This window comes from Tyto alba, unplaced genomic scaffold (genome assembly GCF_018691265.1).
Source record: "Tyto alba isolate M040663 unplaced genomic scaffold, T.alba_DEE_v4.0 Super-Scaffold_2, whole genome shotgun sequence".
In the NCBI taxonomy this organism is placed as follows: domain Eukaryota; kingdom Metazoa; phylum Chordata; class Aves; order Strigiformes; family Tytonidae; genus Tyto; species Tyto alba.
The window spans coordinates 33,878,346-33,896,265 of record NW_024881282.1 but is presented as its reverse complement, the minus strand read 5'-3'; the positions used below and the strand labels follow the sequence as shown (position 1 = coordinate 33,896,265).

At 43.9% G+C, this 17,920-nt stretch overlaps 1 protein-coding gene across 6 annotated transcripts in view; it reads right to left on the bottom strand.

The window, feature by feature from the left end:
- Positions 1 to 17,920, bottom strand: part of CACNA1I (calcium voltage-gated channel subunit alpha1 I) — a 178,022-nt gene that overhangs the window by 88,600 nt on the left and 71,502 nt on the right. For all 6 annotated transcript variants that reach the window (XM_032996854.2, XM_032996860.2, XM_042792996.1 and 3 more), the window contains 2 exons: positions 7,702 to 7,813; positions 6,594 to 6,727 (listed from right to left, as the gene is read on the bottom strand). In XM_032996854.2, coding sequence (XP_032852745.2) covers positions 6,594 to 6,727; positions 7,702 to 7,813 — 246 coding nt within the window. The remainder of the gene's footprint in view (positions 1 to 6,593; positions 6,728 to 7,701; positions 7,814 to 17,920) is intronic.

Genomic DNA, 17,920 nt, shown 5'->3' with positions numbered 1-17,920 from the left:
ATTTGGAACTGAATAATTATGGATTAATTTCCTGCCATATAAAGTAGAGAATTCCTCCTGACTGATAGGATCCTCATGAAATCCAACAGACAAATGCAAGGACTGACCCGCTGCTTAGGGACTGATGGGTAGTGGCTCTGCTGAAAAGGACCTGTGGGTCCTGGGGGACAGCAGGCAACACATGGTCCATGAAAGGAAGGCTGATGGCATACCAAGCTGTGCCAACAGGAGTGCAGCCAGCAGATGACAGAAGGGATTATCCCCTTTACTTTGCACTTGGTAGACCACATCTAGAATAGCACATTCAGTTTTCAGACCCACAATACAAGAAAGATGTTGATAAACTGTAGCAAGTTCAGTGGAGGGTCACCAAGATGCTCAGGGGCTGGATCACTTGCCCTGTGAGGAGAGGCCAAGGGATGGGGGCTTGTTCAACCTGGAGAGGAGATGATTTTGCTAACAGCAGCTCCTTAGTACCTACAAAGAGGTCAGTAAGGAGATGAAGCCACGCTCTTCACAGTGGTGCATGGTAGGAGAACAAGACACAATGGCCGTAAATCCAAGCAGGGAAGAGAGGTTGAGAGTAGTTACAGAGATAAATCAGCACTGGGGCTGGGTCACAGAGAGGGGGTGCAATCTCCATCTGCGGTGGTTTTCAAGACTTGGCTGGACAGCTCTGAGCAACCTACCTCAAGTTTGTTGTTGACAGTCCTTTGAACAGGAAGATTGGACTGGAGACCTCACAAGGTCCTTTCCAACCCAAATTATCTACGATCCTATGAATATGATACATCCAGATCACACTAGAAAACAGGCTGACTAGGTCTCTTGGCATTGGTCTGTAATTCACAGAAGAAAAACTCTCCCCCTTATCCATCTGCAAGAGTTGAATTTGGGCAACATGTGTTGGGGACACCTAAATTTCCCATCATTTATAATGATGTGCCTTACAATTCAAAGACAATTGCATTTAAGGATGGAAAAATACAGAGATTGTCTATTAAGTTCTTTTTCTTTTATTTTTTCTTTTTTTTTTTAATCATAGAATTTAAAGCTAAGACTACTTGATTACACGTTATGTACAAATCAAGTAAGGTCATCGACAGGAGTAGATATACTTCATGGATTAGAGAGGCCATATTCACAAAGTTGAAAACACACAGAAACAGCTATGCATCAAACTGGTCAGAATAAAGACTTTAATTCATGAATTGTGGATGACAATCAAGTGGTGTTTAGGAATAGTTACCAGGTATCCTGGTAGAAGCTTTCAACAGAGACAAGAAAGCTGAATGGGCTAAAAAGACAGTACAACATAAGTGGAAGCAAAAGCAGCAACATAATAGCAAGAGAGGGGAAGTTGATACCAATGAATATAAATTAGGAGATGGAGATTGTATAAAATTTGTAAAAGAGTTGAACAAGCACATGAAATGGTACAAGTTAATCACTGGAACAAGAAAACAGAATTGTCACAAACAGTGTAAAAAGGCAGAAAACTTCAATGAGAAAAAAAGTTCTGTGAGGAAGGTCAAGTGATGTATATGCACCATAAATGATAATGAACTAGTTTCAGCTCCAGCTGTGATCAAGTATCTTAGGCTGTGCCTATAAAAATAGGGATATTCTATGATAAGTAAGCCTGGACAATTTATATCCAAGAGTTTTAAAAGAGATGGCCAGAAAAGATCTGGACCAGTACTGATGATTTTTGATTAGTCTCAGAAATCTGGGAAAGCGTCCAAGGGTCAAAGAAATTCTGATGTTGTGCCAGTACTTTAGAAACACAGTGATCTCAATCGGCTGACTGAACTGATTCTGATCACAATACAGTAATGAAATCGCCAATATGCAGTTTTGATAGATTACAGATTAAAGGTGGATAATAAAATTAACCATAATCAACAGAGGTTTAAGGAAAAATAGACATCATCAAACTAATGTGCTATAATTTCTTATGAGATTTCAAGTCTGGTTCATACAAGTAATTATGTTGATATGGCTGGAATGATATGAAATCATCATGACATACATTAGCTGGAGAAAAACTGGCTAAGTAATAAACCTCACATGCAACAGTAAATGGGACTCATTTGTGAGCAGATGTACTTCTGTAATGCACAGTTCTTGCTGCTCTGTTCTTTATTTATTTATCACAACCTGGCGGAAAATTAAAAAAAAAATCACTAGTGGATTTTGCAGTTGAAGCGTATTTTTGGGAGAACAGAAAAGAAATGAAGAGGACAAGTCAGCGATATAGAACAGTATGAACTGCTTTGGAAATGCAAATAATATGTATTCCAGTGTGAACAAATGGAACAGCATACATCTGGGAACAAAGTTTTCTGTTCCTACTAATAGGAAGGGATTTTCTTTCTTCAGAAAAGGAGACTGAGAGGAGGAAAAAAAAAAAAAAAAAACAACCAAGCAAGCTTGGAGCCAGTGGAAAAGCAGCTGAATGAATTGATAGGGAGATGCTGTGATTGATTAGACGGGCTACTGCAGTGCTTGGCAGTAGGAACCAGGAAATTTCAGGCTGGAATAGAGAGACAGCGTTACCACTGAAGCAGCTACACAGAGTACTCTATCTTGTTCTGATGCCCACCACTTTTAAAAGCTGTTAAAAAAAACACTGCAAGTATATCTCAAAATGCCAAAACGTAAAAGTCATGCCATTCTTCTCATCAAAGGCGAGGTTAGGATCAGATTTGAACACACCTTATGAGATCTACGTGGCAAGTTCCAGTGCGATAATAAAGAGGTGAAGTCAGGGCATTCACTGAAAGATAGAACAGCCTCTCCACAGCCATTGGACTCCAAGCAGCAAGTAGTTAGGGAAAGATTTTGGACATATTTTGGGCACACATTTGTAGTCACAGACATCCCCCCAGCCATGTAGTGAAGCCTTCTCCTCCTTAACCTACCTTCCTATTTACACCAGTAAATTGCATACCAGAACATTTTGTGGGGGTGCCACAGAAGAGGTCAGAGACAGGCATAATTCCCACCACAGATCTTTAATTACAGCACTTGACTCAAGAGAGGTGGAACCACCACTCCCCCAGTTGAATTAATGTCCCCAAAGCCAGGCAGGTTGCATGAATTCACTCCTTGCATGGGGACCCTCAGGACAGGGTCATGTAAAAGGACATCTCCCTTTCCAGAGGGACCGTGTCATCATCTCCAACTGTACATGAACACAACTGCCTCACCGAGTAGAGCAAGCAGGAGAAACTGCTCACTCTTTTCTTGGTAGAGAACTGCCTGGCTTAAAAAGTCGATGAGTGCTAGCCCAGAAATAAGTGACTACTCCTAAAATCATGCATGTACAGACACTGGCTGACATTTCCAATATGATTAATGTTTACATTATCTCAACTTTCAAAACACAGTAGGTTCTCAACTTTAGGAAGCTGCCCTCTGAAGCTGCCTCAGATGGAGCTCTCCGAATGCACCCATCACTGTGGGAAACAAATGACGACAGACGAGATCTAATCACAAACACAGGGGAAGAGGGACTCCTACCAGGACAGCTGGTGACAAGCACGGTCTGCTTGAAGCGTTTGGGAATCTGCAACCTCCTGTTGGCAGTGAGCAGTTGGGAACTGGAGCATCAGCAAGCTGAACCTGCAGCCCTGGTTGCCTGTGCACCAATAATTTGGGTTCTCCAACTCAAATTACCTCACTCAGTTTTAGGAGCTCGGAGGGGAACAATGGAGGGGAGTGTTGACTTAGGACTGTTGTTTTGGGTTTTTTCTAATCCTTTCTGAAAAAAACGTGTTGAAGGTGGTTGAGGGAGGGAGCGTGTGAGAGGGGAGAAAGTTCTGGTGATGTCAGCTCCTATCGCCATGGAAACTGAACATTTTTAGTGACAATGGAGTCTTCCTCCTTGAGCTGCTGGGTTGCGTGGGGAGCAGGGGCAAGCAGGGCAGGGCCACACGAGGGAATTCAGCTAACTAAAACTATAGCTTCTGGCTTTCCAAGGAAGTGAGGAAAAAACTACAAATGAATGCCTGGATACATGGTTTATGTAACCAAAACACTGTCTGGGGCAATAGCAGTAAATTGTCATTATGCTCTTTGATAAAACATGCTGTCATGCAGCTAGCCAGATGGAGGCATCTCAGCTGCCCAGGAACACCTGAGAGAGTGGTTCCTTGCCTGCACTTTGCTTTTCCATGCTACAGTTTATTCTTCCAACCTTTGCTGACTTATTGGTGTTTATTTGGAAAGGGAGAAGGGAAGAGAAAGGGCTGGGAAGTGCAGTCCTTATTCTTGAAATGGCGAGAAGCTGCATGTCTTCTAGGCAGTGCATCACTTCCCAACATCACAGATATTTTTTTGAGAGCCAAAATTATGACCTCCCTTGCAGGCAATGAAAGTCCAGGACCATGAAAAGGAGAAGGCCATTAGAGTAAACTGATTAGCCTCTGATCAGGATCTAACTCACTGACATGGAGAAAACATGCAAGACCTAATGCAGGATGTCTTCTCTTAGAAGGCTAAGGCAGCACCTGGACACAGAGTAAGCTGAAGCCACGATCCAGATGTGGGACCAACCAGGATAAAGCTTGGGGCTTAAATAAAAGCCTACAGTCTGTATGTAAGGGCAAGTTTGAGCCTTGGGTTTGATTTAAACAGTGCAGACAATTTTAATGAATTTCAAAGAATAATGAATTAATAACCACAGGCTTTTATAACTCAAAATACATTATATAGTCATTAGTTCTATATAACTAAATGGAAAAATCTTTCTTTAGCAGAAGTCTTTTGTGATCAGATATTCTAATGAGATTACTATCATTTCAGCCTGACACTTCATGAGGACACCTGTATAGAAATCAGGAAACAAATTTCTTTCAGTTTTGGACCTGAAATATAAAATAATCAGTGTGGAGAATTTTTCATCTAAGGAATTGATTCTAAGTCTCCTTGGCATTGAAAGGAGTTCAGATATTAGCTTTTTTCCTAGTACTGCTATCAGGTACACAAAAGACTCTCTCTCTCCTCAAATTTCTGCCAGCAACGGTGAACTCCCTTCTCATCTAGGTAGCATGGATTTCACTTTTTTCCTGCATACAGTGAGCACTTGAGCTCACCCTCTTCCATTTAACATTGCCCCACTGATTTCTTCATCTCTCCACATAGCACCACTCACATACAATGCTTGCAGGGACATCAGGCAGAGCAAGACCCCCCAGTTCCCAAGCCTTTTACCCCATATACCATCGATCCTGTGCCCATCTGGAGAAGAGCCTTCCTCCCAGCACACCGCAGCACATCACCCACACGGAAGGAGCACTATGGGCTCCAAGGTCCCCCTTTCAAACACACTTGTTCTTCCCTTTCCTCAAACACTGCTGTGGTAGGAGGCCTTGCTTTCCCTGCATCCAGTCACCAGCAATTTTGTGACCAGGAGCTCAGGCTAGAACATACAGTGATCTGGCTTTTCTCGCCACCATCTGTCAGGTGCTTTAACTCATCCTTTCCTGATGAACTTGCAGTCCCCATACCGGGCCATTTTAAATCAGATGCTAATCACAGCAGGCTCAGCCACAAGAAAGGTCTTCCCATCTCATACATGTTGCAGTAATTCAGAAAAAGCTACAGCTTTCATCTGCCTGCCCTCCTTTCATGCACAAGCTGACCGAGAATCAGACTTCAAACTTTTCCAACTGAACTGAGTTTGAAAATCTCTGCTCCCCCCAGAAGCAAACAATTATACGCCCCTCAAGAGGGAATGACTTTCCAGTCTAGCTATAGAACTGTGTCAAAAGCAAATAGAAAGACAGTGCTGCTCTGCACCACAGGGGAAAGCTCTGCAAAGTGAGCTCAAACTCACTGCTGGCTCAGTCAGCAATACACATACTTCCAGGTGACAGCAAATGTGGGCAGTTCCTTGCTGGGAGGAATAGAAAAGTGGGAGGCACTATTACATACTTATTTTTGACCTTTTTTTTTTTTTTTTTTAAGTATACCACAAGGCAATCTAATTAAAAATGGATTAATTCCAAAAAAAGCACATGCCAACTGGTATCAGAGATGGACATTTTGCTGTGATTCAATAGTCAAATCCTGGTAGGTTTTCCTCTTCATACATGCAGAGGAGAACCCGGAGCTTCACCATAGCAACTTTGTTGTAAAAAACACTCAAATGTCAACTTGTCCCAATAGTACTGTGGGTAAGGCCAGTACAATACAAAGACAAAGCCCAGAGTAACAAAAATGACATTCCTGCCTTTGAAACACTGCTGCTGCAAACAGAGAAGCTAGCTTAGTTCTGGTAATGCTTACACCTCTTCCACTCAGACATTTAAAAAAAAAAAAAATTCTGCGCTAGTTCTTCATCTGGTACAAATTAACACCCTCTGCTGAAACTGTGTGAGATAGATGACTGCACATCAGCTGGAGACCTAAGCTACATTGTCTACTGTTTCTTCCGTAGACTGCTAACCCCAGCAGATCCGATTCCAGTTTGGCAGATGTACCAGAGTAGCACCAGAGTGGAAACTTTCCCCTCAGTTACGTCATTTCTGTTCCATGCAAGACTCTAGCAAACACAGAACAAATAAACCCCAAAACTATCGACCTACCCAGCCATGACAATGAAGAAATCCAGGCGGTTCCAGGTATCTCCAAGGTAACACTTCTTGCCAAAGATCCCCAGGGCCACCATCTTTAAGACCATTTCCATTGCAAAGAAGATGAAGATGAAATCATCAAATACCTGCCAAACAGAAACCAGGAGCACGTTTGATAAGCATTCTCAGCCTTGGAGTTTAAAAACACAGAATGTGAAATAAATACAAATTTCAGTACTTCTAAGAATGACTTGGGGGAAGCCTGGAAAAGCTTCTTCCATGCAGTCCTGGCATCACAGCTTCCTGCTGCTCAAGTAAGCAAAGGGATTTTATAGGTTTTTTTCCCCATGGGTGAAGTAATTGATGTAGATTCCTTACACAGACTTGAAAGGAGGCGTTGGCTCAGCACCAGCAGGTCCAAACCTGGCCAGGGAAACATTGTCCTTCCAGTGTCTCCCAGGAGGGATTCCTCATCACCCTGCTGCAAATGGCTCAACTGAGGACACAGTGCAGCTTCACACACAGCTTGGACAACACATACCAACCACAGATGGAGGCTTCAGATATCTGAATGCCACAACCTCAACAATGCTACTGATGACAAACTTTTCTGTCACCTTCCCTTTGGGGAAACAGCAAGCACAGATATTGCATTCATAGGCTGGACGTACCCATGTTCCTTCTTGGTATACCTTTTCTTTCTTCTCCCTTTAGGCATCCTGAATGCCACATTACCTGTGGACTCACCAGTAACCTTGATTATCAACAGAGTAGCAAATGCATCGGGGGCTGCTATTCTTTCCTGTCTGGATGCTGTAACCTTAGTTATTTCTCCCTGACTTACCTCTGAGCTATGCAGCTTGTAGCTGTCTATGTCGTGAAACCCCTCCTTGTGCACAGGATCAGGAAGGTTATCAACTGTTCTGTATTTCACGGTCACAAATACACTTAATTCATTACGTCTCTTTTGCCCCATTCACCTCCTCAAAGCAAGCACTTGCCATTTGCTTATTGCCAGGGACATTCTTGCCACCCTGTGTTGCTCACACGCTGAAGGAAAGCATGCATGAAAATTTGTCACTTGGACTGAGGCATCATCACAAGAAGGAAGTCTGCTTACCTGCAAGATTTTACACCTATCAGAAAGGCAGTCCATATCCTCACATGGCTGGTACATCCCCAGGGTAACGCAGTTTAACAAAATCACCATCATGCTGACACATTCAAACCAGGTGGAAAAGAGTCAAGGAAAACTTCTGTAAAAGCATCAGTGGCTGAGATAAGCTTGCTCTTAAGCTTGGGGTGACAAAATAGGAAGATTAAGGGAAATTACAACTGCTGGTAGGCTGACCTATTACATTCTTATGTTTTTCCCTCTCAGTTCCTCACTACTCCACTCCTTAATTAAGCCAAAACTCTTTTGGAAAGGGGAAAGTAGAGGTAGCACAAAGAAGGCCTAATGTATCTATACAAGTCAAACCATTGCCAGAGTTAAATACATGCTCGCTCCTTTCCTGGTGGTTTGCTAAGTCTCTTCCCTCATTGGTTTACTGAATCTTCCAATTAAATGGAAGAGACTTTTCATGGTGGCCTATACTCAAATGTAGCAGAGATCTCTCCGAGATCTCTTCCAGTATTTAAAAGGGGTCTACAGGAGAGATAGGGAGAGACTCTTTAACAGGGAGGATAGTGATAGGACAAGGGGTAATGGTTTTAAACTGAAAGAGGGCAGATTTAGATTATATACAAGGAAGAAGTTCTTCACTGTGGGGGTGGTGAGGCGCTGGCCCAGGGTGCCCAGAGCAGCTGTGGCTGCCCCCTCCCTGGAAGGGTTCAAGGCCAGGTTGGAAGGGGCTGGGAGCACCCTGGGCTGGGGGAAGGGGGCCCTGCCCATGGCAGGGGGGTTGGGACTAGATGATCTTTAGGGTCCCTTCCAACACAAACCATTTGATGATTCAGGGATCTAAATCAAAATGGTCAACCAGATCTCTGTGTGAGTCTAGTGGTTACTGCCCTTCTGGGACGGGTATAGAAGACAAGGCTAGAAGTCTCCCTCTTCCCTTCTGAGAGGAACTTGGAGATAAAGAGTTGCTATATTAGAACAGGTCAATGGTCCATCTAATCTATTATTCTGCTTCCAGCAGTGACCCATGTTGGATAAAACCTCACAATGTGCCTAATTAAGTTATTCAGTAACCATGGGGGAAAATTGCGTTTCTGACCCCAGCTGGTGATCTGTTTATGCCCTACAGCATGAGGATTGATAGCCCTTATAATTGTTTTCTCAGCTACACTAGTGTCCCTGCAGATGCTTTGCTTATTCATTTGAATCCTTTGTTGATAATCTTACTAAAATATCTGCTTTGATAATAGTTGGCAGCCATAAGCTACATTGGCTAATTATACTTTACATTAAAAATTGTTTCCTCCTACTTATTTTTAATTTGTTGCCTTTTAATTTCATCAAGTGCCACTTCATTTATATATTACAGAAAAGAATAAAAATGGTGTATTTGTGTGACCTTCGCTGTGCTCTCCACACCCTCTACCTGCCTCCTCTTCACCATCCCTCTCCTCCTGAAGGAGTTTAAGAACTGATATGAACTCATCCAAGAACTCATTTACAGTATTTTAGCTCTAAAAGTGGGCACATTTCTGTGATATCTTCCCATTGTTAGCATTGCAAAGCATTGATGTAGATCTAATGAGAACAGACCTCCAACATCTGGCAGAACCATCCTTCTTGGGTATTTTAACACACCTAATAAGCATATGTGCTCAGTTTCCATTTTCAGACAAATTTTTTTTTTTTTTAAACAACAGATCCAAGAATTTACACATTTACAATATAATCCACTGAGTGCACCTACTTTCAGTCCTTGTATCCTTGTAGAAATGAAACCAAAATGATGGCCTGTATCTCTGGTCACTTCTGAAAGACACTCAACATCTATGGCTCATTCTGAGCAACTCTTCCATGTTCATTCTCTGACAGTGATTCGTGACTAATCTCATCTAGAAGATTATTAATTCTTTCTCTTCTCCTCCACCTGGTTTTTGGTTAGCTACCTTCAGCTGCAAAATCAGACAAGAGCAGGGCACCAGCTCTCCTGTGCCAATCATGCTATGAGGTGATTTCAAGAACATGTTATCACTATGTTCATCCCAAATGCTATACAAAGTAAAGCACATGGAGCCCACCCTCGATGCAGACTTTCTACTTTGGTGTAGAGGAATACACCAAAAGGGCGTGAATATTTGTCCTCAGAGGTCTACACAACACAACTTCTATTTTCCACCCTTCTCTCTCTTACATGTTTCTTTAATGATCTGATCCAAAGCCCAGGACAGCAACTGCAGAGGTTTCCATTAGCTCCCGCAGGCTTTTTAGGTAAGATCGCAAATTCTCTTCTGGACTTTTCAAAATCTGTTCAGCATCATCCTTCACAGAATTACAGAACCACAAAACGGTTGAGGGTAGAAGAGGCCTCTGGAGGTCATTTTGTCCAACACTCCTGCTCAAAGTAGCATCAACTACAGCAGATTGCTCAGGGTCACATTCAGTTGGGTTTTCAATATCTCCAAGGATGAAGGCACCAGAACCTCTCTCTGAGCAACCTACTCTAGTATTCGACTATCTACACAGTGAAAATGTGTTTTCTTACATTTAAATGGGATATCTCATGTTTCAGGCTGTGCCCATTGCCTCTCGCCCTATCACTGGGCACCACTGAGCAGTCTCTTTCCTTTTTACTCCTCCCATCAGGCATTTATACGCATTGGTAAGTTCCCCCTGAGCCTTCTCTTCTCCAGGCTGAGCAGTCCTAGCTCTCTCAGCCTCTCCATTTTGCAGCAGGTGCTTTGACAGCTACTTGGAAAGGCACCACTTCCCTGATGGAGCGATCAGTTCTGAATGACACTCTCTGAGGGGCCAGAAGAGTTTTGGTGTGGGCTGAGCCAATGGCTGCAAAAATCCCTCTTCCTAGGCATAAAGCAGTCAGGAGACGTATGGACAGAGCCAGTGCTTAGAACAGCCCTGGATGAAATTAATATGTAAAAAATTAAAAGCAGAAATTGTTTTAAAAGCCAGGGGTTTTTTTCTTCTACAAACATCCAGAAAACATGACACAAGAGACCTAGAGGCAGAGAGTACTAGTCTGACTGCAGCCAAATTCAGGGAATTCAGGCAAAGGGGCTCAAAGTCAGGGGTTTATTTCATACAGATCAACACTTTTGTGCACGTGCTTCGGCAGCAGCAATGTGTGGGTGGTCAGGATGTTCCTGTGCTCCCTTTGCTCTTCTCCCTCCCCTTGCAGTGCCCCGTCCTGCTCCAGGCCACTCCGACCCTGGCCGGGCAGCTTCGGGCAGCTGGCAAGACCCCAAAGCACAAGACCTGGCCAGCCACAGGGAGCACTCCCCAGAACGTTGCAATTTGGGCCAAATGTGCAAGGCCCTCATCTTCTTGCTCAAAAAGCTGTGGCTGGCTGCACTCGATTTCTCCTCCCCTACTTTTTGATACCAGCTCTCTGAAAGCTTGCCAGCGTTGTCCGGGCTTCCCGAGGACGCTGCTGAATCGCTGGCTGCTCCCGGGCTATTAAAGCAACATTAGGAAAAGCTGCCACCCCACGGTTTTCCTTTCAGAGCAGGCAGGGACTCTGAAAAGGCACATCCAGCCTGCCATGGAGAAGAAGAAAGTGCGAGGAGAAAACCGAAGCATCTCCTGCCCAGAGTCAGGAGAGGTTGCTGCCTGCTTGGGTCGGTGGAGGGGGTAATTAGAAGTACCTGCTGACTTCAATGTGTCACCACTGTCAACCACAGCGACGGCCTCCTGTCACCACGGCAACAGCCTGCAGCCAGGTTTATCATCTTTCTTTCGGTGATGCCTCCCCCTCCCCGCATCCTTCACCCCCTCCTTTTCCCTGTGCCTGAGCCTGTAATTAATTTGAGCTGCTGACAAAGCCGGTCTTCACAATCTGCATCATTCAGTCAGAAGTTTCATTATTAATTAACTTCTTTCAAAGTTCAAATCTCCTAATTACAAGCGAACCCATGCACATGCTCCCCCCCCACCCCGCCTCAGCCCTTCCTTGCTGCTGCTCTCCCTTCCCACAGCTTTGCTCCCAACACCTTTCCCAGCAAAGTCTGGGGCCTTCAACAGGTTTTGGAAACTAAAAAGACACCCAGGCATTTCTGCCCATGGCCAGTTCCTCTCTCTTGGCCACCACAAGGTGATTCAGAGGAAAGTACCATAAAACCCACAGCAATCCACTATTAACAACTCACCCGTAAAGGGAGAGGTTTTAACCCTAACAGTGACAGTTCACAGTTGATTCAAGCCCTTAAAGATAAAGGGGTCATGGCACTTATTTGAAAAAGTAAAAATAGCAAAGGAAAAAGGTTTCCTGACTCCTTTAACGATGGGCTATCCTCATTATCCACATAACTGTCTCCTCCTTATAAAAGTCCTGTTAAACTCTTGCCTTCAGCACTGTCTTGTGACATCAAGATCCGTATCTAGGTTAATTACATTTTGCCTAAACCACATTTCCTTGTACTGGTTCTATAGCTGGCGCCTGCCTGTGGCAGCAACACTTCGCTTTGCTGATTGGTGTCATCCTTGTCGCTCCACACCCTGACAGTGCCCAGCCAGCTGCTGGCCAGAGGCAGCCACCGTGTATCCATTGACCCTTCATCATGTTTTCCAATGGACAGAGCAAGACTGGGATGGGGAGAGACTCCATGGGGATGTGCATCGCCAGCACGCACCATGAAAGAACCATCATTCAAACCAAACTACCTGGGATGGAGTCAGGGCCAAAATCCAGAAGTTACAGGAGAGTTAAGGAGGTCTACAGGTGTTTCTGGGAGCTTGACATGTTGCGATAGTGCCTGATAACATGACTATATGTAATGCAAGATGATTAGAAGCAGGTGATGGGATACAGACAAAGCTTTTGGGCTTGATTCCTGAATGACAAATAGCAGAAGCAAGGTATGCTGTATTGGAGCTGTAAATAGCTTGCACCTGGAAAACTGGGTACTGCTTAATGTTCTTAGGATCAGCCTCAATCTCTGCTTCTTATCACCGAGAAAAATACAACAGAGCAAAACAAAACAACACTGTGGGGTCCCCTCTGCTCTTCCTCCTTCATCATCACCTAAAGAGTAAGAGTACACCGGGCACAAAGAGCTCCCCAGTGGCTAGCGCTCCTAACAGCACAAAAAAAATATATAAGCTTTACAAGCATGACAATCGCTCAGTCTCCCCTCTTGCTATCTCCAAGCCACTCCTAGAGTATGCCTTGTGCCAATTCAGGTCTTGAATATCTCAGACCTGTTTAACCTGCACTAGAAATGCCTTGGCTACAAAGCTCTTAGAGCAAGGGGGGAAAGCCAGGTGTGGCTGGTCACGGCAGCACCTGCTCCTGCCTCAAAACAGAGAGACAAGCCTGCTGCGGTAGAGCAGCTCAGCGACAGAACTGGAAACACGGAGCCCCGTGCAGTGCATCCCAGACACCGGCCACCCATGCACACAACTCCTTGCAGCCTCCCACAGCTGTGGGCACCCCACAGGTGAGACATCACATTTGCACCATCACCCCTCTCTGCTTCCCCTTTGGGCTCCTCTCCACCTACCCCTCCATCCCACCGTGCTTCCCACCAGCTAAATGGATGTACCCTGTGATTCCAGTTTGCGGTAACTGCATTTTCTTTCCCTCCTTTTGAAATAAGTTAAGGACAGTGCTGTGTTCCTCCCCTGCTTTGTGGCCCTCCTGCAAGAAGCCAGTAGGGTGCTGTAACTGCAACAGGACAGTTCGTATTTCATTTATAATGGAAAGAGTGATTTGTGTTGTGAAGATCAGAGAAACAAGTAGCTCCAGGGAAAGAAGTGCTTATTTTCTCTCCCTCATTGCTGTTAGCTTTTGCAGATGCCCTCATAGGGGAGTTTATTTTTTTTTTTCCCCTCCTACTTTTTTCTTATCACTACTCACATGTTTTTTTCCTTTCTATGCTGATGCATAGGAGTTTCATTGTCCTTTTCTACAAAACAAGGCAACAGAAGCAACAGGGTTCTTTCTCTTCAGTCTCAATCTGCTAAGCTAACTCACTAAAAAAAGTTGAATGTAACATCTGATGTTCACTCAAAGGAAAATACATCTCAAAATGTGTTTGTGTTCAAATAGATCAAAACAATCAAAACATTTCTCAGAACAAAAAGCTTTAAAAATCCTATTTTGGAAAGGCTGAAACATTTCTTCTTTGTCTTTTTTAGTGCAAAGAAATGTTTCAACATTACAGAAAAAGGTTGTGCTTTTTTGACCTGCCTCAGAACTTGTTCTCTGAGTTCTGAGTCAATTGGAAATTAAAGGTCAATACCCAGTGTTGCAATGCTAGGATTTCTTGGCGGCCAAGCCAGAGGGCAATTTATAAAGCCTTTTTGCAAGCTCTCAAGGTTGACATGCTCTAGGTGTTCCCATGTCATGCAATCTCTTGTACACGTGTGCTTTCATCACATCATCATTTATACACTCTTCTCATGAGAGAGGAGCACCTGAACTTTAGACAGCATTGCCAAGGTCTTCAAGTCTTTCACAATATTGATGCCAAGGAAAGGACTGCAGTACTTCCAAACACAGCAAAACTGTTTTGTTGATTTGAAAGGCACTAGGGAAGACTTACACAACTTGTGATGGTGTTACTGGGAGGCAAGACAAGCAGCTACAGAAGAGTGAGACTGTAGAAAGATTTTAAATGCTTGGCAATGCTTCCATGTTTCTGCCCTTTAGAAGGGACTTTACATCAAGAAGAGATTCATTAGAAGAAGACTCAGTCATATCCATATTAAATCAGATAAACACCAACAAAACAAAGCGTCATAGGTCAGCCTCTCTGATCAGTCTAACTCCCCAGAACTGCTCAGAAAGACTGTCCTGTACCAGGCCACACAGGCTATTGGCTGCATGTAGCTCAAATTCATATTTAGCTTAGACACTAATAAGAACTAAGTCAGTTGTATCTCATACACCATGTCATTTCCCCCTCCAGAGGTTGACAATAATTGAAGATGGCTTTTGGAAAGTTGTTGGGTTTTTTTCATTACAGAAACAATATGAAGCAAATCTCTCATTTCTTAAAACTCTTTTCATAGCAATTTATTCAGACCTGCTAATTGCATCCATTAAGCTCTCAAGTCCAGCAAATCAAAAAATAATAGAAAGAAATTTAACGTCTAGTGGGAAAAATGTACAATGGAGATTAAGAGGCTAAGAAGGAATCTGAAGAGCAAACAGAGGTATTAACACATTGAGACAAGTCTTAAAATATTCCAGAAATTGGAGAGAGCTCTGACCTAGTGTAGGACCGCAACAGGCCACAGAGGGCCCCTAATCAAACAGGAAGCTGCAGAGAGAAAGCAAGGCTTCTTTATGATGCTCTTCACTAAGTTGACCACAGGAGAGCCTATCGGCCCTAAAGCCAGTGTGACTTATCCTAAGAATTCTGTCTGGATGTCATACCACCTGGATGGGTATACATTGGTCTTCTAAAGCAACCTGCTATTTTCTTCAGAAGAGGTGTGCAGATCCCACCACAAATTATTAAAATATCTCACATACCATGCATCTTCATTAATGCTGCTACACAGCCCTACTATTAATGATTACCTGCTGCCTATAGCACCTGGGCCTCAGAGCTTCTCTATTGATAATGACCCACCTCCAAATCGCATCTAGCTTTCACGGTGCAACAGAGCATCTGTTTAACAGTGTTTAACATTCCTACAAAGCTGCTTACTATAGGAAGCATAAAAAAAAAAAATAGTATCTAGAAAAAAAAAAATCACCCAAGAATCTTTTTTTAGGTCAGAAGAAAGTAGTTACCCAAATTTAAACTTGAGTAGGGTATTAGAGGTAATGACTGTTCCTGGAGAAAGAGCTTTTTAATATCATCAGATGGCTGGGACTGTGGCTGCATGTCTTACTTGCCAGCAAAGCAATACTCCACCATGCTGTGGGAACATTTCTGGACTGACTTGAGGAATCACACCTCCTGCTGACTCCCAAATGGTACCTCCTGCAGCATTCTGGCTCTGCCTTGGAGATCACCATCCAAAACCTGACCTGGCTTCACATTAAGAGCTTCAACAAGGTCACAGCATGAGGTGATAGGACTGCAGCTTGGAACATTGTTATGCTATACAACAATTGAAAGAATTTTGCTTCAAAATCTCCTAGTCAAAGCATCAGGTTCAGCAGCTGCTTCCTGCTGCAGATGGAGCTGCGGGGGTAACAGACACCGGGGAAGGACCACCAGATGAAACTCCCTGAACCTTAAAACTGGGATCCGAACTGTAAAGCTCTTACTGCTTACTGACATTTCACTTTGTGGAGGCAATTCCCTACTGACATCAGTGGCAAAGTAGGGATCTTGGAAGAGTTAGTCTTTGGTTTTGCACGCAGTTGGATCTCTGCTCTAGAGAAGACCTGATCTTGGAAGGCCAAAGCAGGAAGGCGTTTGCAGTCCAGGATTGATTTAAATTAGCAGTGTGATTCAGAGTAACAACATCTGAATTTGAATGGGGCAGCTGAATGCTCTGATACAGGGCTCCCACCATGCATGACCCCAGGAAGCAGGAAATGAGAAGATTAGAAAGGCCGGTGGAGTCATCATTCTCAAACCAGAGCCTGAGACACAGGGGTGGGGAGGGAGGGGGGAGGTTTCTCTGATATATTCTGGATGTGATTAAGCTTACTTGGTGGAAATTTCTTTCCAAAGTGTAAAAACACAAAGGGCTTTGCAAGAAAAATCAAAATCTCTCCAAAAGCTCCCTCTTTGTTTCCGTGCTTCGTTGCCCTGCCTCATTGAAACACCATCCAAATTTGCATAATCCTTCCCTAGCACCTGACAAACTGATGTAACAGTCCTGCCACGTTTGGGACTACTGCAGCCCCTTCTTTGGCCTTCATGTCATGATAGGTGTTTGAATGGGGTCCTTAGCTCGGGTGGGTCCACTAGACATATCCACCAAGTAAGTATAGCACTATAATAGCAGTGTCTGTGTGACTCAACTTCAAGAAAGCGAGAAGGAAGCAACTAGTGATGATGGATTTGGGAGGGTAGGGAAGCAAAAAAACTTAACAAAAAAAATGGAAGGCACTACTTTTCCGCCTCCCTACTGCTCCTAATGTTTTCTGGTTTGTTTCAGGTTTTTTCTTCTGCCTTGGTCTCCATCTCTTTTTCTTTCCAGAGCTCTCCTTCCCTCACTCCAGTGGAAATAAATGCTTAAACATTTGGAATGAAAGAGCACGAAGAGGGGAATAAATGTTTATTCAGGAACCTGAAACAGAGGGCCAGGTTTTGGAAGACATGCAGGCCCTTAAGGATGCACAAGAACATTTTGTGGGACCTTTTACAGCATACAGATCCCTGCCTCCCATTCATTTTGGTGAGACTGCATTGTGCCCCACAAGCCTACCAGATGAGCTCTCTGGTAGCTCACAAATTCAAACAGGTGAAAGGAGACACACGTGAAGGAGGGAAAAGTTGGTTGCAAAGTGACAAGTAGAGGCTGAAGCATGGTCAGTTCCTTCCATTTCCAGCACAGCTTTCACTTTCCCAGTCAAGGGATGTCTTCTCATCTTACTTTCAAGTGCTTTATAGGTGTGGGTTTTATCCTTTTGTTGTGGGTTTTAGGCTCAGTGGGCCTTGGGAAACAATCTGGAATATCTTAGTGCCCCACAATTAACATCCTGAAAGAGGCACTGCTATGCAGCTGCCTGTCACTGCCCAGGCTTAGAGAGCTCGAGGTCACCTTTTCAAGACTACAGCACAGACATGTGGAACACTGACAGACGTGGGACCTGGGTATTGCTTTAGAGGGTTGTTTTTCTCCCCTACTAGTTTATAGCAAGTACAAAGGAATGGTGGAAACATCTGCCTTTGAGTAAGAAGTCATTTGCCTGGAGACGAAAACAGGTAGAAGAAACTTCACCAGCAGTGAAGGTCTGAACCCCACAAAACACTCACTGTCTTCCTGTTCCTGCCCCTTTGTCTTGCACTGGTCTCTGTTCATCACTGTTGCCTTTCTAGTCCATCCTAATTTTCAGATGTTACAGACTGCTTTTTCCGCCCTTTGCAACTTCCCACCTATCTCTAGTAAAGGTCACACGAGTCCAGGCTGAGCTCACAGGGACGCACGACTCAAATACGTCTGAAGGGAGTGCAGGGCACCTTTGATAAAAGGCCGTCTTGCCTTGCAGGAATGTGAAGATGACAGTGAAAGCACAAAGGATGGATTATGGACCTTCTCACAGTTTAAAAGGTGTACATATCCTTTTGCA